A 24,794-nucleotide genomic window follows, 5' to 3' on the forward strand; every position below is an offset into this window, starting at 1 on the left:
ATGTAGACCTGTTTCATAGTCAGGTTTAGCAGACAGATTTATTTCAGGATTAGCTTCCTCTGATTTCTGATTGGTGTTACACTTTAAAACACTTTTTCATAGAAATTGATTTTTGTCAGACGAAAAATCAAAAGCTATTATAAGGAGGGTTTTTTGGAATGATAAAATTGAAGTTTTTATTGTACCATTTTGCTTAGAAGTGTTGTGTCTTTCTTGGTAAAGTTGTAGCAATGATTTTGTTTTACTTTTCGCCTTTATTTCTTATGAACTGGGAACATGCCTTATTCTGTGTTCTTTCGCTTCGTGACCCATACCTTTGTATTTGTTTCTATATGAAAACACAAGGCATAGTAACACTGTTATCTATTTAGGCAGATATGTGGACCCATTAAGATAACCCCCTTTCAGAGAACTCAATCCCTATTTTGACTATAGTTTTCAGAAATGTTTGCATATGTTTATTTCATTTCGTGATGACTTCTTTAATGTGAGCAAAATAAATCTTTTATTTATAATCTCTAGATCATATCGAAATACAAGAATCAAATTATTTTAAAATGTTTTTATCCATGGAAACTAAAAGTGAATTGTATCAAAAATTTTCTTTTTAAACTTGATTGCATTATCCTGTACCATTTGTGGCAATACTGAAACTTGACCTATAAACAACAAACAATTACACTTTAGTATCTTTAAATTTTAAAACTTTTTATTTATTTAGAAATTTCATCTAATTACAGAAAGTAATATTGTAGAAACTTGTTCAAATCAAACATACTCGATATGTACGATTTAAGGAAGAATTTTGAAGCGCGTCTCTCACATTGATGACGGCGTCGTTCTCAATTTATACAATACGTAACGTATCAGTGTAAATATATGTACAATAACAATAAAATATATTTCAAAATATACATACACATACATAAATACATTTATAAATTTACATAGAAAACTTCAGTTGTAATTCAGTTATATATGTTATTCTTACTATTTTCTTTCAATATTGTTTATCGTTAGTTGTATAATTTGTATATTCGTTAAGCATATCTACTATTGCTAATCACTTTTAAAGTTCTAACAATTTTAAAATTTATCGAAAAAGATTTCATTGTGCATTTAATTCAAAATATCTTAGGTGCAGTACATTTTAAATAGATAATTCCAAAGCACGGATCTTAATCCCAAAGTTTGTATTCTCATGCAGTCATGCAGTTCTGCTCAGAGTCATGCAATTAAGATCTTTAGTATAATATCTAAATATGAAACACTTGTAAAGCAAAAAGGCATTAAAATTAGATAATTGTATATTTTCGTATATTCTCTTATATCGGAATAAACCTTAACCTTACGTGCATGTACATATATAGTTTTCTATATAATAAAACAATTTGTAGAAAACTCAACTTAATATTGTATATGAGTTTTTTCTTTATTTAATTATGTACTCATATGTATGTAATCATTGAGATGGTCATATATTAATGCGTGTGTCTAAATAATAAATAAAATGGAATCAAAGGAAACTAAAAAATGCTTTCATTACTGAACGTTCTCTACACCCATTTTAAATTATTAACTTGCGCTCCTGACAACAGAACCGAAGAGCTAATAGAACACCAACTAAATCGAACCCATTTAGATTTCAAAAATATTTTTCCTATTCAAACAATATTATCCAAAACTATATAATTGGATTACATACATGTAATCTTGTGATCTTTCGATATCCATGTATTTACTTTATACTGAATTAATAACTCACTTTTCTGCCTTGATAAACGTTGACAATTATATCTAATATTTTTAATCTGAGCAAATGTTGTACAGTTTGATAAATGTAATGATCTGAGAGATAGAACATTGAAAATGCTATACATAAGGAATGAGATACGATTCCTATTCATTTTCTTCAACCTTCTGCAAACCTCCTTAAATGATATAAATAAGAGTTCCATGGAGCAGTCATTGGGTTTATTTATGAATGAAAGTTCAATTTTTTTAAATTCAAAAACCAATAAGCAAAGTTTTAAAGCTTTATGAGTCGCCAATGTCGTCCTCTCTGACTCTCTAGAAGAAACAACAAGCAACATCAAGATATTGAGAATAAGTGCAAGAACAGGAAATCAAATAATCAGCCACGTGATGTATTGTATGTATTATCGGTCTATTATTGGACGTTTCTCTCTAAATTTCGAATTCAATTAATTTGACTTAAAATTTAGAATTTGATTTTTTCTTGTATGTGTAACAGTGTTAAACAATTCAATCTACAAATAAAAGTTTCAGTAGAAAATAATCGCCAAGATTTTTAATGAAATATTAAAAACGGATTGAATTCACTTCTAGAACCGTTATTTCGTTAAATTACAATAATATTTTCGAACAATATTAATTACTTCAAATTTTTTGAAGATTGATATTTAAAGCATTTAAATATATTATGAGGTTATATTATATATTAACATATCATTGAAGTAGACAAAATCACATGTCAATCATCTATCTAATAATCTAAACTACTAAAAGTCTGTTTGAGGGGTCTGTTTTCTTTTAATATTGACTAATCAATCCTATATTCTGTAATAAAGAAATATAGCTATACATATTTATTATAGATATATCTATATATTACCTGAATAGCAATGTAAGCACGATTGCAACTTTTTAATACCATTTAAAAAGTAAATCAAAAGGAAAATGAAGGACTACTATTTTTATATACGAACGACATCTCTATTTGAAAAAAATATCCTTCAATCGCACTCCATTTTCTTCAAATAAACACGTATAAATTTGTAATCAAGAGCAAAACATATTTAATTCTTTACTAATGAGTACAAAATACGCGATTGAAGTACCCTAACATTTAAACCTAAAACTTTTAAAATCCTACCGAGCTAATAAAAATATGGATATGTAATATCTAAGAGTTTTTAAGAACCATTGGGTCTATATTGTAAAGACACTTGCTAACACGGACGACCTAAAAAAATCAGAGTTCCACAATTTCCGGAAATATTTAATTCTTGAAAATTCGCTTAATTCGCTGTAATTAACTAAACCTCTTTTGCTATGATTATTAAACAATTTTAACACGTTTTCAATAAAACAATTGCATCCAGGGCAATATTCGGGCTAAGCAAATTCTTTGAATTCTTAATTTTTACAGAATTTTCAAAAAAGTTTTTAAACTATAAATATTACTTATTCGAATTTTAAAACAATTATTTCATTTTAATTATAAAAGGTGTAAATACCATATTCAATCTGTGGTATTTCAGAAATGTAAATAGACATCGATCTGAAGTAAGATTCGGTCAAATAAGCTCATAAATATATAATATACTAAATTGAACATACTAAAAGGTCATAACCATATACCATATACGTTCAAAAGCCAGATACTCATATCCTCACTACAATATTTTTTATACCTTTACTTACTATTTCTTACTTACTATTGGTACACCGTAATTGGCCACAACTATTAATGAGTAAAGATACTTAACGACACTAACCCGGGTGTAAAGAAATGAGCAATGAGTAAAATTAAAAATAAAGAAAAAAATTAATTTTATAACGGACCATATTACTTCCACAATACCTTCGAATAATACCATATTCAAGTAAAGAAATTATGGAACTGAATTTCGTCGCAATCTAATATGAAGAAATAATGTCCATCAGAGGAACTGGAAACACCAATAAATGAAAAGTCCTTTGAAATATCGATGCCTGTGTCAAAGTGAAGTGTAATTTAAATTTAAAGAAAATGTTAGCAGGACCCGTCTGTACAGGATGTAATATTTCTTTGGATAACATCCAATGAGCAACAACAATTGCTCAGTTTATTAACATTTTTAATATGGTAATGACTTTCAAATATTTCAATACTACATAATTAAAGAAAACTATTAATAATGATTAATTTGCATTAAATTACATTTTTCAATTATATATTTTCTATAAAAAAACTTAAATTAATGACAAAATGTTTATTTATGCTTATTTATTTATTTATTGTGATTTGTTTCGTTTATCAGGCAAAGGACAATTACGCCAATGGCTGAGAATCAAAAACAACTTCTCCTATCGGTAGGTAGGTATGGTTGCATGTGCATTGTGTACCTGAACAGTGAGTTGAGTTCCAACAAACTCCCAGTACACGTGATATGTAGAGGCTTGAACATGACAGAAACCTCGGATTTCTTACGTATTTTATTCGATTTTGTACTAAAAAGGATTCAAAGCCTTTTTTTCATTTTTACATTTTTTACATTCGAAAACTTAACGACAAAGATGAAAACAAATAAATTTCAAACGAAAATACATAACATACTCTCATAAATAATAATCTTTTACTTTCTAGATTTTGCTTCTTACATAAACGTATAAACGTATAAACGTATTAACGCATAAACGCATTACCGCATAAACGGATAAACGTATAAACGAAACCTAATAAAATATTGAGACACTCGCAATGGAGATACTCACATTTAAATAAATTTTTATAAAAATAATAAATATAAACCTTTGATTGCTATTTATATATCTTTTAATTTCAGTTTCACATAATCCTTTGCGCTTTCTTTAAAAGAAAGCAGAAGTCAGTAATTTTTTATTCTATTTCGCTAATAATATTTTATTTTTATAAAATGTTTAAGTATTTAACATGAATAATTTAATTGTAGTTAAGTAACAACGTTTAAATATTATAAGTAACTAATTTTTGTTCAGGTTATTTGTAATCGCAAACAAAAATAAATACTCGTACGAATGGTCGGTTTTGATTTTCTAGTTCATAACTTCCTCATCATAAGCTGCAGTAACATAGATATCCGCATTCTCATCCGGACAAGGTAGAATCCTCAAAAACTGTTTATCTGCTTCTTAGTAATTTTGTAATTTGCAATCCTTGTGCTAATAATGATTATTTATTTTTAATATAATTTTTACTTTTTCTAAATTTTAGGTATGTGTTTGTGTGTTTGTATGGATGTGTTGCTTTGTATTGATCCCCCGATTGATTATTTTTTCATTTCTTCAAAGTTCTACTTGGAATGTCTGGGTTGGCTTAGGAGGTGAAATGAATGGATTGGTGCTGTGTAGTGGTGCTTTGCCTTGGGGAACTGGTAAGTCTGGCGATAGTGGTTTTGTTACGTTAGCAACCCATTCTGCGTCAAAGGGGTCTACAGCGTTTGGTGCTGAGCTTAACGATTGTGCTCGACCGGTTGCAGCAATATGTGGAGCACGTTTAATTGGTACTGGTGAAGTACTTTTGACTACTTGACCATACCAATGATCAGCATTGGGTAGTGGCGCAACTACTTCAACCGGACATACAGTCATTGTTGCTGGCGCTGCTATTGTTGTTGTTGGTGGTGTTAATATTGCAACGGCATTTGTTATTGGCGTTATAACTGCTTGAGATGTCGTTTCAGTTGAATTCATTGGTGGCGAAGTTCTGGAAACTGGCGAAATGGAGGCAATTCGCGGCGTTACTTGTGCAGTAGGTGTACTATTAGTGCTGCTTATTCCAGTAGCAATATACCCATAACTGTTTGATATTATAGGCGATGCAGTAACTATTTTCTGTTGTTGTTTTTCAGCTGCAATAATATTCTGATTAATACTTAAATTATTATTGAAATTAAGATCGTCTCCAGTGCCAATCAATGTGTCTGTTTGTGTTAGTAATGACAAGCCTTGGCTCAGCTCTTGACATAGCTGACTTACTGTATCAACTGTTGTACTACTATCGATTTCTGTATCAAGTCTTGCTTTGGCCGGTGAGACTTCTGGTATAGGTGAAACACCACGATTGGGAGTAGTTAAAGCAAGTGTGTTGGTATTAGCTGTTAAGAATGCTTTTTGCCGCTCTGCATTGGACGGAAGATCATTAATACGCAACGACATTTGTCGTTTGAAAGGCGACTGACTACCGATTGTGCTGAAGGCTCGAAATGAACCCTGCCTTTCTAGCATAGATGGTGTAGCATGAGGTCTTTCAATGGCAAATGGATTGTATGGCTTTGCCTGTGGCTGTGGAGGAACTGCCACTGAAGGCGTATCGACACTACGTTCATTACTTGCCAAACGTTCAGTTAGTGTTTGCTGACGAAATGAGCCAGTACGTGTAAAAGTTGCACTTTTTGCATCAAATGTCATTGTTACACCACACTCCTTATCCCGACGTTGTTTACGTTCCAAACAAACGGCAAACGCACAACCAACAGCATGCGATAGACGTTCACCAATGTCCTTGCATGAAAGAAAACCATGACACATCCAACGACGAGTAGTACCATCTCGGCATATATAGCTAAATCCACGTTCATGATTACGATCTGGCGCACAAAAACTCACTTTCTCAATGGTCTGGTCGACAATAAGACCTTTCGTTTCATCATCCACTACACGCAAACCATCCCCACTTACATGAAGCATGCCACGAACAGGACGACGACGGGAATTCTATAAAAACAAAAAGGAAAATTAATTAACTGTCATATTATCATATAAAAATTCTGGTTTTCAGTTCTTTTTATCGTGTATCATATATAATAGAAATTTTAAAATATCTAGGAAACTATCCAATGACATTATTAAAGCACAACTAATCGATTCTAAATTTATAAATAGAACAACAAATAGAAAAATTATTTAAGAGAATGAGTTTGTACAAAATAATACTTAGATTAGAAGCCTGTAAATTAAACGAGTACTTCATTATCCCCTCTACTTTCAATTTTATTTTTTGTTTTTCTCTACACATATCCATCCAATATTCCTCATGTACAATAATGTAATCTATTAATGTTTCGTTATCCTGTCTATTATCTTTCATATAAGTGATGTTTATGTAGATGGTATCTAAAGTTACCTTAGAAAGCTTAAGAGCAAAAATTTTAAACTACAAGGAATATCTATTTAACATTAAATATGAATAAGTATTTAGTTAAAAAAAAAATAAAAAAAATAAATAAATAAAAATAGATCTTTACTGTCAGTACTGGAAATAAAAATTTATAAAACAAATATATAAAAATAACTATGCAATATATCAGTATAGACCTTAATGGATATGAAAACTTGCCATAATAGTTCTTCTACTCCAAATAATTTAGGTATAGTAAAACTACTATTACGCTACTACTTTTTTAATATTGTCTAGTGAATTTTCTTACATATTATACGATCATTCATATTAACAATATTTCTCTACCTCTAAGACCGACAAACTTATAAATAAATAAATAACGGTCTATTAATATTGCCAAATAGTCCATTATATAAGTATGTAATTTATTTGTAAGTTGAAACTTATACAAGTTATATGGACTTACGTCGATGTATAATACTCAAAATAACTTACCCTTAAAACTTTCAGGGCCTCCTCGCAAGCTGGCATGCCGCGCGATTCGAATACCTCAACACAACCTAAATATTTTACAGGAAATGAACATGTTGCTGAACGAACAGCTTCTTCATCTGCTTGCCATTGATGTGGTTTCGATGATTCTGGTACCCGATCCTTTCTTCGTCGAAATGAATCACGAAAAGATCGTCGCAAACGATCCATTTTCTTTGGTGATTTTTTACTAAATCGAAACGATGCAGATTTCTATAGAAGAATAAAATAGAGATACTGATCAAATAAGGATATTTTTTATTATCAAAATTTCAAGATTATACGAATATAGAATTTTTATTAAATATTATATATCCATACATATTTCTTAATGTGCTTCGTAGAAGAGTAACCTACCCCATTTTTAACATCACCAAATTTTCCTCTAGTAAAGCCACGCTCAAGTGGTTCATGAGTGTGTGACGACGAGTTTCCCATTTTTCAAATCAACTAATTATCTTCTAACCTCTAAGTATAACAGTTTACCACTTCCTAAATATAACAATTATAAGAACTCAAATGAACTGTTATTTTCAACCGCGATAGTAAGGAAGCCACCGTACCGAGTCTCTTCTATTCCCAGGTTTCTGTATCACAATTGCTTTATTATTTATTTATTGCTTTTTTATTAAATTGCTTTTGTTATTGCTGCTGCAGAAACTTTCAATTGATTTAATTGATTTATTTAACATTAATGTTATTAGCAGAAAGTATCTCAATTTTGAAATTGACTGATTGATCGATTGAATTTTCTCTGCGCTGAAAAAAAACCAAATTAATATATTATCTAGCAAATTCTTGATTTCTTTTTAAAGCCAAAATTTTCAACTCATACTTTTTGTCACATTTTTTACTGCTTATACTGCTTATATATTTCAAACAATAATATTAATAAAATTGATATTTGCATAATTTAAATTTAAATTTAAAAAATACATTTTCGCATACTTATCAGGCAGTTCAACTGACCCTAATAATAAACCCCAAAAATTTTTTACACACATCCTTAAAAACTTGATTCAGCTCTTATTGAGCTTTTATTGAATTCCAAAATGGAATTACCCACAATTGAATTAACTACAGTACTAGAGTTGGTCATTTCAGCAGATGCATGTATTTGTAGGAATTCCGAATAGAGGATTCCTATATTTTAAAAAACTTACAAAATCTGAACAGTCTGCGAAGTCCTATATCATCGTATTGCAAAGTCTACAAAGCCTTGATTAGTTAATGCATGTCGAACTAATTTCGGTCACATAGTGAGAAGGGGAACAACCTTAACAAAATTGCTTCCCGTTTAGAGAAAGAAAGATAGGTGAATTTTGAACAACCTGGTACACAACAACAAATAATATAGATTTATATAACACATCCACCATTTCCCAGTTTGATAGTCCTCTTGTACAAGTGAGATTAAGTGAGATTTTTACAAATTCTTATACAGTCATATATGTAGACCTGTTTCATAGTCAGGTTTAGCAGACAGATTTATTTCAGGATTAGCTTCCTCTGATTTCTGATTGGTGTTACACTTTAAAACACTTTTTCATAGAAATTGATTTTTGTCAGACGAAAAATCAAAAGCTATTATAAGGAGGGTTTTTTGGAATGATAAAATTGAAGTTTTTATTGTACCATTTTGCTTAGAAGTGTTGTGTCTTTCTTGGTAAAGTTGTAGCAATGATTTTGTTTTACTTTTCGCCTTTATTTCTTATGAACTGGGAACATGCCTTATTCTGTGTTCTTTCGCTTCGTGACCCATACCTTTGTATTTGTTTCTATATGAAAACACAAGGCATAGTAACACTGTTATCTATTTAGGCAGATATGTGGACCCATTAAGATAACCCCCTTTCAGAGAACTCAATCCCTATTTTGACTATAGTTTTCAGAAATGTTTGCATATGTTTATTTCATTTCGTGATGACTTCTTTAATGTGAGCAAAATAAATCTTTTATTTATAATCTCTAGATCATATCGAAATACAAGAATCAAATTATTTTAAAATGTTTTTATCCATGGAAACTAAAAGTGAATTGTATCAAAAATTTTCTTTTTAAACTTGATTGCATTATCCTGTACCATTTGTGGCAATACTGAAACTTGACCTATAAACAACAAACAATTACACTTTAGTATCTTTAAATTTTAAAACTTTTTATTTATTTAGAAATTTCATCTAATTACAGAAAGTAATATTGTAGAAACTTGTTCAAATCAAACATACTCGATATGTACGATTTAAGGAAGAATTTTGAAGCGCGTCTCTCACATTGATGACGGCGTCGTTCTCAATTTATACAATACGTAACGTATCAGTGTAAATATATGTACAATAACAATAAAATATATTTCAAAATATACATACACATACATAAATACATTTATAAATTTACATAGAAAACTTCAGTTGTAATTCAGTTATATATGTTATTCTTACTATTTTCTTTCAATATTGTTTATCGTTAGTTGTATAATTTGTATATTCGTTAAGCATATCTACTATTGCTAATCACTTTTAAAGTTCTAACAATTTTAAAATTTATCGAAAAAGATTTCATTGTGCATTTAATTCAAAATATCTTAGGTGCAGTACATTTTAAATAGATAATTCCAAAGCACGGATCTTAATCCCAAAGTTTGTATTCTCATGCAGTCATGCAGTTCTGCTCAGAGTCATGCAATTAAGATCTTTAGTATAATATCTAAATATGAAACACTTGTAAAGCAAAAAGGCATTAAAATTAGATAATTGTATATTTTCGTATATTCTCTTATATCGGAATAAACCTTAACCTTACGTGCATGTACATATATAGTTTTCTATATAATAAAACAATTTGTAGAAAACTCAACTTAATATTGTATATGAGTTTTTTCTTTATTTAATTATGTACTCATATGTATGTAATCATTGAGATGGTCATATATTAATGCGTGTGTCTAAATAATAAATAAAATGGAATCAAAGGAAACTAAAAAATGCTTTCATTACTGAACGTTCTCTACACCCATTTTAAATTATTAACTTGCGCTCCTGACAACAGAACCGAAGAGCTAATAGAACACCAACTAAATCGAACCCATTTAGATTTCAAAAATATTTTTCCTATTCAAACAATATTATCCAAAACTATATAATTGGATTACATACATGTAATCTTGTGATCTTTCGATATCCATGTATTTACTTTATACTGAATTAATAACTCACTTTTCTGCCTTGATAAACGTTGACAATTATATCTAATATTTTTAATCTGAGCAAATGTTGTACAGTTTGATAAATGTAATGATCTGAGAGATAGAACATTGAAAATGCTATACATAAGGAATGAGATACGATTCCTATTCATTTTCTTCAACCTTCTGCAAACCTCCTTAAATGATATAAATAAGAGTTCCATGGAGCAGTCATTGGGTTTATTTATGAATGAAAGTTCAATTTTTTTAAATTCAAAAACCAATAAGCAAAGTTTTAAAGCTTTATGAGTCGCCAATGTCGTCCTCTCTGACTCTCTAGAAGAAACAACAAGCAACATCAAGATATTGAGAATAAGTGCAAGAACAGGAAATCAAATAATCAGCCACGTGATGTATTGTATGTATTATCGGTCTATTATTGGACGTTTCTCTCTAAATTTCGAATTCAATTAATTTGACTTAAAATTTAGAATTTGATTTTTTCTTGTATGTGTAACAGTGTTAAACAATTCAATCTACAAATAAAAGTTTCAGTAGAAAATAATCGCCAAGATTTTTAATGAAATATTAAAAACGGATTGAATTCACTTCTAGAACCGTTATTTCGTTAAATTACAATAATATTTTCGAACAATATTAATTACTTCAAATTTTTTGAAGATTGATATTTAAAGCATTTAAATATATTATGAGGTTATATTATATATTAACATATCATTGAAGTAGACAAAATCACATGTCAATCATCTATCTAATAATCTAAACTACTAAAAGTCTGTTTGAGGGGTCTGTTTTCTTTTAATATTGACTAATCAATCCTATATTCTGTAATAAAGAAATATAGCTATACATATTTATTATAGATATATCTATATATTACCTGAATAGCAATGTAAGCACGATTGCAACTTTTTAATACCATTTAAAAAGTAAATCAAAAGGAAAATGAAGGACTACTATTTTTATATACGAACGACATCTCTATTTGAAAAAAATATCCTTCAATCGCACTCCATTTTCTTCAAATAAACACGTATAAATTTGTAATCAAGAGCAAAACATATTTAATTCTTTACTAATGAGTACAAAATACGCGATTGAAGTACCCTAACATTTAAACCTAAAACTTTTAAAATCCTACCGAGCTAATAAAAATATGGATATGTAATATCTAAGAGTTTTTAAGAACCATTGGGTCTATATTGTAAAGACACTTGCTAACACGGACGACCTAAAAAAATCAGAGTTCCACAATTTCCGGAAATATTTAATTCTTGAAAATTCGCTTAATTCGCTGTAATTAACTAAACCTCTTTTGCTATGATTATTAAACAATTTTAACACGTTTTCAATAAAACAATTGCATCCAGGGCAATATTCGGGCTAAGCAAATTCTTTGAATTCTTAATTTTTACAGAATTTTCAAAAAAGTTTTTAAACTATAAATATTACTTATTCGAATTTTAAAACAATTATTTCATTTTAATTATAAAAGGTGTAAATACCATATTCAATCTGTGGTATTTCAGAAATGTAAATAGACATCGATCTGAAGTAAGATTCGGTCAAATAAGCTCATAAATATATAATATACTAAATTGAACATACTAAAAGGTCATAACCATATACCATATACGTTCAAAAGCCAGATACTCATATCCTCACTACAATATTTTTTATACCTTTACTTACTATTTCTTACTTACTATTGGTACACCGTAATTGGCCACAACTATTAATGAGTAAAGATACTTAACGACACTAACCCGGGTGTAAAGAAATGAGCAATGAGTAAAATTAAAAATAAAGAAAAAAATTAATTTTATAACGGACCATATTACTTCCACAATACCTTCGAATAATACCATATTCAAGTAAAGAAATTATGGAACTGAATTTCGTCGCAATCTAATATGAAGAAATAATGTCCATCAGAGGAACTGGAAACACCAATAAATGAAAAGTCTTTTGAAATATCGATGCCTGTGTCAAAGTGAAGTGTAATTTAAATTTAAAGAAAATGTTAGCAGGACCCGTCTGTACAGGATGTAATATTTCTTTGGATAACATCCAATGAGCAACAACAATTGCTCAGTTTATTAACATTTTTAATATGGTAATGACTTTCAAATATTTCAATACTACATAATTAAAGAAAACTATTAATAATGATTAATTTGCATTAAATTACATTTTTCAATTATATATTTTCTATAAAAAAACTTAAATTAATGACAAAATGTTTATTTATGCTTATTTATTTATTTATTGTGATTTGTTTCGTTTATCAGGCAAAGGACAATTACGCCAATGGCTGAGAATCAAAAACAACTTCTCCTATCGGTAGGTAGGTATGGTTGCATGTGCATTGTGTACCTGAACAGTGAGTTGAGTTCCAACAAACTCCCAGTACACGTGATATGTAGAGGCTTGAACATGACAGAAACCTCGGATTTCTTACGTATTTTATTCGATTTTGTACTAAAAAGGATTCAAAGCCTTTTTTTCATTTTTACATTTTTTACATTCGAAAACTTAACGACAAAGATGAAAACAAATAAATTTCAAACGAAAATACATAACATACTCTCATAAATAATAATCTTTTACTTTCTAGATTTTGCTTCTTACATAAACGTATAAACGTATAAACGTATTAACGCATAAACGCATTACCGCATAAACGGATAAACGTATAAACGAAACCTAATAAAATATTGAGACACTCGCAATGGAGATACTCACATTTAAATAAATTTTTATAAAAATAATAAATATAAACCTTTGATTGCTATTTATATATCTTTTAATTTCAGTTTCACATAATCCTTTGCGCTTTCTTTAAAAGAAAGCAGAAGTCAGTAATTTTTTATTCTATTTCGCTAATAATATTTTATTTTTATAAAATGTTTAAGTATTTAACATGAATAATTTAATTGTAGTTAAGTAACAACGTTTAAATATTATAAGTAACTAATTTTTGTTCAGGTTATTTGTAATCGCAAACAAAAATAAATACTCGTACGAATGGTCGGTTTTGATTTTCTAGTTCATAACTTCCTCATCATAAGCTGCAGTAACATAGATATCCGCATTCTCATCCGGACAAGGTAGAATCCTCAAAAACTGTTTATCTGCTTCTTAGTAATTTTGTAATTTGCAATCCTTGTGCTAATAATGATTATTTATTTTTAATATAATTTTTACTTTTTCTAAATTTTAGGTATGTGTTTGTGTGTTTGTATGGATGTGTTGCTTTGTATTGATCCCCCGATTGATTATTTTTTCATTTCTTCAAAGTTCTACTTGGAATGTCTGGGTTGGCTTAGGAGGTGAAATGAATGGATTGGTGCTGTGTAGTGGTGCTTTGCCTTGGGGAACTGGTAAGTCTGGCGATAGTGGTTTTGTTACGTTAGCAACCCATTCTGCGTCAAAGGGGTCTACAGCGTTTGGTGCTGAGCTTAACGATTGTGCTCGACCGGTTGCAGCAATATGTGGAGCACGTTTAATTGGTACTGGTGAAGTACTTTTGACTACTTGACCATACCAATGATCAGCATTGGGTAGTGGCGCAACTACTTCAACCGGACATACAGTCATTGTTGCTGGCGCTGCTATTGTTGTTGTTGGTGGTGTTAATATTGCAACGGCATTTGTTATTGGCGTTATAACTGCTTGAGATGTCGTTTCAGTTGAATTCATTGGTGGCGAAGTTCTGGAAACTGGCGAAATGGAGGCAATTCGCGGCGTTACTTGTGCAGTAGGTGTACTATTAGTGCTGCTTATTCCAGTAGCAATATACCCATAACTGTTTGATATTATAGGCGATGCAGTAACTATTTTCTGTTGTTGTTTTTCAGCTGCAATAATATTCTGATTAATACTTAAATTATTATTGAAATTAAGATCGTCTCCAGTGCCAATCAATGTGTCTGTTTGTGTTAGTAATGACAAGCCTTGGCTCAGCTCTTGACATAGCTGACTTACTGTATCAACTGTTGTACTACTATCGATTTCTGTATCAAGTCTTGCTTTGGCCGGTGAGACTTCTGGTATAGGTGAAACACCACGATTGGGAGTAGTTAAAGCAAGTGTGTTGGTATTAGCTGTTAAGAATGCTTTTTGCCGCTCTGCATTGGACGGAAGATCATTAATACGCAACGACATTTGTCGTTTGAAAGGCGACTGACTACCGATTGTGCTGAAGGCTCGAAATGAACCCTGCCTTTCTAGCATAGATGGTGTAGCATGAGGTCTTTCAATGGCAAATGGATTGTATGGCTTTGCCTGTGGCTGTGGAGGAACTGCCACTGAAGGCGTATCGACACTACGTTCATTACTTGCCAAACGTTCAGTTAGTGTTTGCTGACGAAATGAGCCAGTACGTGTAAAAGTTGCACTTTTTGCATCAAATGTCATTGTTACGCTACACTCCTTATCTCGACGTTGTTTACGTTCCAAACAAACAGCAAACGCACAACCAACAGCATGCGATAGACGCTGACCAGTGTCTTTGCATGATAGAAAACCATGACACATCCAACGACGAGTAGTACCATCTCGGCATATATAGCTAAATCCACGTTCATAGTTACGATCTGGCGCACAAAAACTCACTTTCTCAATGGTCTGGTCGACAATAAGACCTTTAGTTTCATCATCGACTACACGTAAACCATCCCCACTTACATGTAGCGTGCAACGAAAAGGACGACGACGAGAGTTCTATAACAAGAAAAAAAAAACTTTGGTTAGCTGTCATATATAAATTGTACCTTTGACTTTTAATGATCATTAGTCTTAAAAGAAAACTAAAATTGGAAAATTCGTGCATTAAAAAGTCAAATCTAATACAAATTATATGAACTTAAGTCGATATAAGTATTCGAAATAACTTACCCTCAAAATTTTCAGAGCCTCCTCGCAAGCTGGCTCTCCACGCGATTCGAATACCTCAACACAACCTAAATATTTTACAGGAAATGAACATGTTGCTGAACGAACAGCTTCTTCATCTGCTTGCCATTGATGTGGTTTCGATGATTCTGGTACCCGATCCTTTCTTCGTCGAAACGAATCTCGAAAAGATCGTCGCAAACGATCCATTTTCTTTGGTGACTTTTTACTAAATCGAAATGATGCAGATTTCTATAAAAAAGTAAATCGAGGACAACAATCAGTTCAAAATGTTTCACTATCAGAATTTTGGGAACAAATTGTTAAATGAAACAAATGTAAAATTTTTATTAAATATTACATATCCATACATATTTCTAAATACAATTCGAAGTTAGAATAACCTACCCCATTTTTAACATCACCAAACTTTCCTCTTGTAAAGACACGGTCTAGTGGTTCATGAGTGTGTGAAGATGAATTTCCCATTTTGAATTAAACTAATTATCTCCTAATCTCTAAGAGTAACAGAATTATTGTTATTAACAGAGTATATCAGATTGAATTTTTTCCGTACTGAAAAAATCAAATTAAAATGTGAAGGAGAAAGTTTTTAATTACTTAAAAATCATGTAAGTTATTAATTTTATTTAAGTAATTAATTAAAAATTATTAATTAAAATGAATTAATTTTAAGTCAAAATTTTCAACTCATAATTTTTGTCATATTTTTGATTTTCTTAACGTTCAACTCTTATATTTTTCAAATGTCGGTATTTAGAGATTTTATTTTTAAATTAATATAAAAAAAAAATTTTTTAAAACATTTCGCTTAAAACTGAACCATATAATGTATTATAAAAAAATTGGTAAATTCAACCGAGGACATCCAAAAAATAAGACAAACAAAAGATTAAAGCCTTTGAATTGTAAGTGATAAGGTAAAGTATTATTAAAATAAACTCTAATGTATATATTTCTTCGGTAACGTAGCGAGACAATCAACAGCATTGGAGCAAGAGTTCTACAGGGTAAAATAAATGGAAGTAAAAAACGAGAAAGCGAGCGCAATCGAAAAAAACGATAACCAAAGCGATATACCAAACGCAGGTCCGAAGAAAACAGTACATTGCAACATATGTATTTATACACTACTTTGATGGCCAATGTAGCCATCTCACAAAATAGTAACTTTAATACAATACAACTAGTTATATTTTTGGTTTAATCAGGGCTTTATTAACCCATAAAAACCAATAGTGTTTTACTTCAACCAGGTTGATACCCTTCCAAAACTGACTCTCAACACAAAAGATCTGAGAAGATTATTGTGCTTTTGTTCTTTTGGAATCCTTAATTCCAAATAACAAGTAAATTTCACGCCCAGACCCACACTGCTGAGTCTAGGTTCTAGGATAAACATTACAAACTAACGGCGTTTATGCAACATATATAATATGATTTCTACAACCTTGTATATATTATATTATTGTATTACATTCTGCTCAATATATATTCCATCATAATGTATAGCGGATATATATTCATTTAGAGATTTAGAGTAGGGATTTTCTGCAGGATATTTTTCTTTTGATTTAAAATGGGGTTCATTGATCACTGCTATCATCCACATAAACCAAAATATAATAACAAATTTTGAATGTAATTACTTTTTAGTACCGAACTTTAGTACTTTTTTTATCCATCTTGTTTTGTCTTTCGAGAATAACTATGGTAAATATGACTTATTGCTGTAAGTTAGTAGAACACCTAAGCGTTACCTCAGTTAAATTTGTAGATCACATGTCTATTTCTTTAGAAGTTATTTCACTATCTTCTAATTTTTATAAAGGATATAAAGTATTTACACCGTTATATAAAACAGTAAATTGAGTTTGATGAAAAATTTGTAACGCTCTGCGAAGACATAGACGTTCTATAAAGTAATTGTGTATCTTATTAGTTCAACAAAATGATTTATCTATTTGCCTGTATTTCTCTCTGTCTATTTATCTGTGTAATGTAAACTACTTTTTGAATTTTTAAGATACTTGAACCAATTTTTCTACATAGGTATTGTTCTTACCTATTATTGAAACATGGAGCTACCATATAAAATAAAAACTTTAATACATGTTTGTATAGAAAAAGCTAATTTATTTCTTAACATATTTTTAGAAAAAATTTTAAATTAATTATATCTGCATCAAAAATCAATTAAAATTTTGCAACAGTTGTTATATATAGTAAGGTTTTGGAATTAAGTTTTTATATGATTTTTCCAAAACTTTACATTTAAGTGTTATATTTAAGTATTATACCTAAATAGTATGTAATTATACTATATAATGTTGCTAGATACGTAATTATTTAATTCAGATTTGGGTAAATATAATGTATAATCTAATAGTTCAGATCTTGTATGAAAAAAATTAAATTTATAATCTGTATTTTATATTAATTAGAATCTAAGAAACACAAAAAGTTTGAAAAACTCTCAATACAGCTAATTAAAGATTCATCATACTATTAATTTGTCAAAATGTAATACTCAAACTACATCTAATTGTGTTCATAAATATTTTTGTATTTTTATAATATTTCTAATTCCGTTAAATCTCTTAATACAAATATTTAACAAAGGTGTAAGTTCTTCCCGTTAAAACAAAGTGAGCCGAACTTCCAAAGAGAATATAGTACTTGACACAAAACATCTTCTAATATTTGTGCTGTAGTTAATGAATCATAAGGGAAATAACAAACTGACTCACGATTTTTTCACTTAAAACTACAACTATTCTCACGCGATAATATTATAAGTAGTCATGATTTGTAAACGTCACTTCCTAGACTAATATTTGGGTTCATAATGCACTTATATTTCATCAATAATCTAAATTCTATTGACACTATAATTTGCAAAAGAATCACTTTGATAAAATGATATTTTTGTTTTAATATTTGCTATCTATTAATAATTATAAACTCTATTACCGATTTTATTAAAGATACATATTGACATTTAATCAAAATTAATGGTATTTCCCACAATCAGAGTTAATCTGAATGATTCTATGACATATTATATAATTTAAATAGCTTATTTTCATAACGACTAAGTCTAATCTGATATATTAGGTATAAAATATTCTGAATATATACATTTCACCTCAATGTACATAGTGAAATTTATATGTTAATATGACCCCGATGGTGTCACGACATCGGAGGCTTCTGGAAATATTGAACAAACCATACAAAAATGAGAGCAGAAAACGTATCTAGATGACATTAAGACAACTCAAATGAAAAAAGATCCCTTTTATAAAAAACCTTAAGAAAAGCTACAATGAGACTAGCAACGATTGAAATTAGAATTTGAATTAAAAAACTAAAACATAGAACAAAAATAGAGACCTTTCCGATTTGTAAAAGAAAAAAAGTTAACTTGGGAAACAAAAATATAAATTGATTATTGTTTATGAACAGCATCTGGAAACATAAGATAATTATATTAAAAAATTCTTTATTATAGTTTAGTTTAAAACTTACCGTCAATGAATTGGATTCTTTCAACGTCACTGATAGACAAATTTTAATATTTTTCACATTTTTTTTTGCATTTTCTTGCCTGTTTTTCATTTACTTTGACAGCACACTTTTCAACTTTACTGAGAAAAAATTAAAAAGGGGCTTTCAGACGTTTAGTTTTTATCACTTTATCGAACACTGAACTACGTCTGAATACCTCTATTGTATTTACACTTATTTAGAAATATCAAACCTTATAAGCACATTTTCATATGGATTCATATGGATTTATGGAGTTAAGTGTGGTAGTGTAAACATATCGCAAGATATGTTACACTTATCACAGCACACTTGTCGAGTTAACTGCAATAAAGTAAATGTACCAGAAAAAATTGTTTGTTTTGAGTTTGTGATAAAATTAAAATTAATATTAATAGAAGACTATAGAGAGAATATATTACATATACGGCTCCATCTTTCCACAAAAAGTAAAACCCAAAAAAAAGAACATTATCGGACACAACTAGTAACTGCAAGGGTGAAATAATCACTCTAAAAGGCTTGGAATAATTGCGTAGACGTTCTGTTTTGTAACTAACGATCACATCTAAAACTATCTTTAGCGTGCCAAAGGTGAATACACCGGTGTGTCGTATCACCCATCATGTGAACGCTGACCCATGCCGTTTGCCTATTTGAACTATAGCACAACCCTATATGCCTGTTGCGATTATATATTTTTTTCTCTATAAAGATGGAATTTAAGATTATGTTTGTAATATCTTAAAAGATATTATGGTAATGTGGTATATGTGGTTTCTCACCACATAAACCCAATAACTGCGCCACTTTTGGCTGACACTGATAATATATGTAGACTTAAAGTATTACGAAGTTTAGATCTTACACTAAAGCCGTTAAGAAGAAGTCTACTTGTGCTTCATTCCAGCACTATTTTCGGCGGCCAGTTTTCATTAACAATCAATTCACTGTGTCACAAAGCTATACGTTTCATATACTAAAGGTGTGATTTAAAATTATATTTCTACTATTCTAATATTTTAATAATATAAAATATTAATATATCTATATTAATAATATTAATATGTTTCAAAAGATTGAATAAGCTTATAAACCTATTAACTGTGGCTCCATTAGCTAACACTGATAATATATGTAGACTTAAGAAATAACGCATTTTAGATCTTTTATTAAAGGTGCGAAGAAGAAGTCTAATTGAGTTTAATTTCAGCAATATTGTCTTTCGTAAGTTTTTAATAACAATCATTAAAACATACATATTTCCTATATAAATGAAGTGACTTAAAATTATAGTTCTTAATATCTTAAGAGATTGAATAACACAATAAACCTTTTAACTCTGGTTCTATTAGATGACATCGATGATGTACGTATACTTAAGTAATCAGGCATTTTATATCATCCATTTAGATTACAACAAATTAAATTACTTGTAGGTATTATTTAAGTTCGCGATTTTTTTTATCTTTATAAATTTGTACCAACTTTTTTAAATAAGATATATAAAATTACAACTTCATAATTTAATTTTATATATTTTGTTTACTTAAGTCTGTTCAAATTTATAAATATAAATGAAATTACAATTAATTATGATGCTCAATAGATATAAATGATTATAATATACAAACTTAGGTAAATGCGCTTAGTTAGCTTAATAGAGCATGTTAATTTTGTACAATTTACGTATTATTTGTTAATAATTTGCTTGTTTTTGTAAAGCACTAATTGGCTAATTGTCAAATATTCGGTTAAATTAGGTTATGTTGGCAGACCAAAAAGGCCACGCGTAGACCAATAAGGTCAATTGCGATACCAGATCAGAATCTTGATTTTTAGCGATAGTGTGCATCACTTAGGATACGCGTGTTATTAGCGAATTTTATTAGAATTTTAACAGTAACTTCAGATATGTGCTCCAGTCTTATAAAACTAACAGCCCGCAGGTTTTTTTTGTCGAGTTCTCGAGAAAGCCGGGCAGTTACATACCAGATGCACCAGAATTTCATTTGTATCCAGCGCGTTACTTTTCCTACAAGCATCGCTGCGAATTATAGATTAAGTTTGTGTTAAATATATTAGTTTTTTAAAAATTTAGCTTTTAAACATATTTTATTTACAACAATATTTAGTCTATATTTCATATAGTCAATGTCAGGGTATCTTTTTTTGGTACACTGAAAATAACTATAGAATATAGTCGAAATGTTGGTGTAAATAAAAATGTTTGAAAAATATTTCTTTAAAAAAGTGCATATAAATATATAAATATATATATGCAATTATTATTTAAATTATTAACTAAGTGCGAAAAAAACTAAAATATTTTAGCAAAAGCTATAAAAACATTATTTTATGAAGAAAGGTTCACAATCTTGTATTGGTCGTTAATACCACGAGTTATTAATAGATTTTAAAAATAGTTTAAAAAAATTGGAAAACTGATACCATTTTTAATTCTTTTCCGTATATACAAAAGATAAAAAATTGTTTATATTTAAAAAAAAAATGCAAAAGAATCCAACAAAGTGTATTTTTTTTTTTTGTATACAAATTTTACCTTTGACAAATTTGAAGAGAAAATTAACTTAACTGAAATGTTCATGTACACACATTCCTGCGGTAAGGCACTGATTCAGAAGTCGGTAATACGACTTATTATGTTTATAATAAATCGATTCGTTTTGAGAACCTTTTGAAAAGTGTCCACAATGTTTTGTGTACTCATATTTTTAATAGCCAAAGATAACGTACAACAAAAGAGCGCACTTATTCAGTAACTGCGCTACGACGGCATTGTTTAGCTATCAACACAGCAATTCAAAAAAAGATAGATGGACAGGGTAAAATGTGTCAATATATTTATAAAAATAATACAGAATACAGTTATGATAAATCGTATATGTTCGGCACGTCAACAAAACCGCCAGCACGTACGGGTCCCAATCAAAAATTACTGCTGATAAAGAGACCTTTTGCATTAAAAGGCGTTGTGTATTTTACGATAATCAAATTCCATTAAACAAATCGTTTGACCTAATATGAACACATGCTACAAAATTGCCACAGAATAACTCTCTTAATGTGATGACGACACTTCCATTGGAGGTCGGCATTCTTTACGGGGTGGAGTAAAAGGTGCTTTCAAGTGTTTTCAATTTGGTTACTTTGAAAAACCATATTTACTTTTCGGCTAATATTCAGTTTTTTTAACAGAGCAGAGCGCCAAGTTCGCATTGTTTTTCGACCAAGAACAAGCATTTCGAAAACAAATATTATTAAAAAATTACTAAAAATGATAACTTTCTACGTATGTGTATGTTTTGCTATGTAGCGCTTTCCACTTGTCTTTTCAATTAAAAATATGATTACGGTTATCGATCTGAGACGGTCATTTCACAATTCGATGGCCTTACAATAAATTTAGCTAAGAAAGTATTATGATCGGATATTAAAATTCGCTATTAAAACCAATATTGATTTTTTCAACAAATACAAAAACAATTAAAAGAACTATGCATTAAATATAATCGTATCTTAAATGTGAAATATTTTACAAATGTATATGGTTAAAATTATTATTTTATTTTTTTGTTTTTCTAAATAAATTACTTGCAGCACAAATTTAAAATTTTCTATTCCTAATTAAAATTAATTTCAAGTTAATTTGAGCTTCAATTTTTGAAACTGAGTTGATTCCATATTGAGGCATCTATAAAATAACCTTTTAATTGACTTACAGTTGTATTTATGTATTTCGCACACACTTTATAATGTCTGTATTCATTCGAAGAGATACGAAAGTTTGTGAAGAAAAGTGAAGAAACTTACTCATCATCACGCACAAAATGTATCCATTATATTAATTAAGTCCAAGAAAATACTATGCTAAAAGCAAAAGTCACATGAAGAATAATTATGTTAAGGGTCATCAAACTGTTATTGCGCACATCGCTACAAACTCAAACTAAGTGCGAATTGTATTTACTGGAAAACTTCTAATCACCTAGGAAATTAGTACGGCATTAATATGGAAATAACGAAATCCAACCATGTATGTACATATGTATATACAATCTAACCCAGTTCACTTTCCACCACAACTGCAGCTAACCGAACGGAAGTTCAGTTGCGGTCTGTACAAACAGAAACCTGTTTTATTTTGATAACCCTGTGATCAATGTTTTAGTAGTATAAACTGAAATCAACCCTTCAAAACACATCAGATATTAATTTTTATTTTTTATTTTTTATTTTATTGAAATTGTTAAGTTTGTATATTTTGGTCAATGTTACAGGTTACACATACTTCCGCTTTCATTCTTAGGTAGCCGAGTATTATTATTCAGCGAATGAATAAACAACACAGAAATAAAATAAAATATATTTTAAATATTTTTCAATCATATACGGAGGAAAGAACGCATTCGAGTAGAATTTGTGAATTTTACTCCATGCATTCTTTGGTTTCTTTTAGGTAAACAAATACAGAAATTTACGATATTATATATTATATAGTTAACCTCAATCTAGAATAGAGAAAAACTTCGTATGAGGCTACGTACTTACTGCACCATCGAAAACGTTATGCGTACTTGTGCATACTAGTGTCACAGTATGTCAGTTACAGTTCTATTACAACTCGTTTTAATTATATCTTCTCTGAACACCGCACGCTCATGTATACATAACAAAAATCAAGCGAAAAAAATATTAAAATTTATCGATAATTTATTCGGAAAAAAAACAACATTTGCTATTCAATCGATATGCAATCCAATTAAAAAGTATCGATTAAAAAAGAAAAAATTGGATATGACTTTTATAGATCTGTGATTAAGTACGAAGATTTCTCTAAGGAAGACACTTACCAAACCAATATATTAGCCTAATTCAAGACATGTACGTCATATATATAAAACAAATGCTAACACCCTGTGGTAACGGTTCACACAGTCTTGTTCAGTAAACATTAACATACACCAAAGGACTGCTGTCAGTCCTTTCAAAATCGTTATATATATGAATGTAAGATATGAGTGTTCACAACTTAACAGTGCACACCCAAAACAAAATGACCTTAAACATTCTTTATGCCAATGACTACATGTTGATTAAAAATTAATTTCATGCTTTAGAAGAGTAACTAAGCAACTAAGAAGAGTAACTATATCAGCGGACAAATGTAAAAAATTCCGAATATTTTTTTTCCCATTTAGCAAAAACGGTATTAAACACCAACGAACCACAATTATTGATTCTTGAAGCAATTTTTTCGAACTGTTAATATCTCGATACCATTTTAAGTACAAGATGTTGCGAAGATTAGATTAATTTATAGAATAAATACATGACGTAACTGAACTTATGTATGAGAATAAGGTGCCCACATATTTCAAAAAAAAAAATCTATAAAACATGTGATCTGCAATAATGTCCACTACTACTAATCCACTACTACTAGTCTATACAACCTTAACATTATCCAAAATATATACGTAGCTTAAATAAAAATGATAATCTGATTACTCGACAACACACGACTGCTTAAAATCAAAAATGTTGATATATGACATATCATATAAGTCGCTCGGTTCTGGATGGAATGGCCACATAATGAGAAGATGTAGTAAGGAACCGAAAAGAAAAATAAAATGACCGCAAGCACTTTTGATCAGCACAGTTCCACGAAACTTAAAGACG

At 29.6% G+C, this 24,794-nt stretch overlaps 2 protein-coding genes across 5 annotated transcripts in view; both read right to left on the bottom strand.

The window, feature by feature from the left end:
- Window positions 1–4,006: 4,006 nt before the first annotated feature.
- The window catches only part of LOC119690191 (protein numb-like), a 67,263-nt gene continuing 46,475 nt past the window's right edge, over window positions 4,007–24,794 (bottom strand). Inside the window, exons 2-4 of one of the 3 annotated variants that reach the window (XM_038105196.1) lie at window positions 7,775–8,171; window positions 7,382–7,630; window positions 4,007–6,480 (exon numbers count right to left, since the gene is read on the bottom strand). In XM_038105196.1, the coding sequence (XP_037961124.1) occupies window positions 5,050–6,480; window positions 7,382–7,630; window positions 7,775–7,855 (1,761 nt within the window). In that variant the 5' untranslated portion in view covers window positions 7,856–8,171 and the 3' untranslated portion in view covers window positions 4,007–5,049. Of the gene's footprint in view, window positions 6,481–7,381; window positions 7,631–7,774; window positions 8,177–24,794 lie in introns of all 3 variants that reach the window. The other 2 variants (XM_038105195.1, XM_038105198.1) reach the window with 2 other exon arrangements.
- The window catches only part of LOC119690192 (protein numb-like), a 58,390-nt gene continuing 46,469 nt past the window's right edge, over window positions 12,874–24,794 (bottom strand). The window contains exons 2-4 of one of the 2 annotated variants that reach the window (XM_038105199.1): window positions 15,927–16,094; window positions 15,522–15,770; window positions 12,874–15,347 (exon numbers count right to left, since the gene is read on the bottom strand). In XM_038105199.1, coding sequence (XP_037961127.1) covers window positions 13,917–15,347; window positions 15,522–15,770; window positions 15,927–16,007 — 1,761 coding nt within the window. In that variant the 5' untranslated portion in view covers window positions 16,008–16,094 and the 3' untranslated portion in view covers window positions 12,874–13,916. The remainder of the gene's footprint in view (window positions 15,348–15,521; window positions 15,771–15,926; window positions 16,095–24,794) is intronic. The other variant, XM_038105200.1, reaches the window with a different exon arrangement.

The sequence above is a fragment of the Teleopsis dalmanni genome, chromosome X (genome assembly GCF_002237135.1).
Source record: "Teleopsis dalmanni isolate 2A chromosome X, ASM223713v2, whole genome shotgun sequence".
In the NCBI taxonomy this organism is placed as follows: domain Eukaryota; kingdom Metazoa; phylum Arthropoda; class Insecta; order Diptera; family Diopsidae; genus Teleopsis; species Teleopsis dalmanni.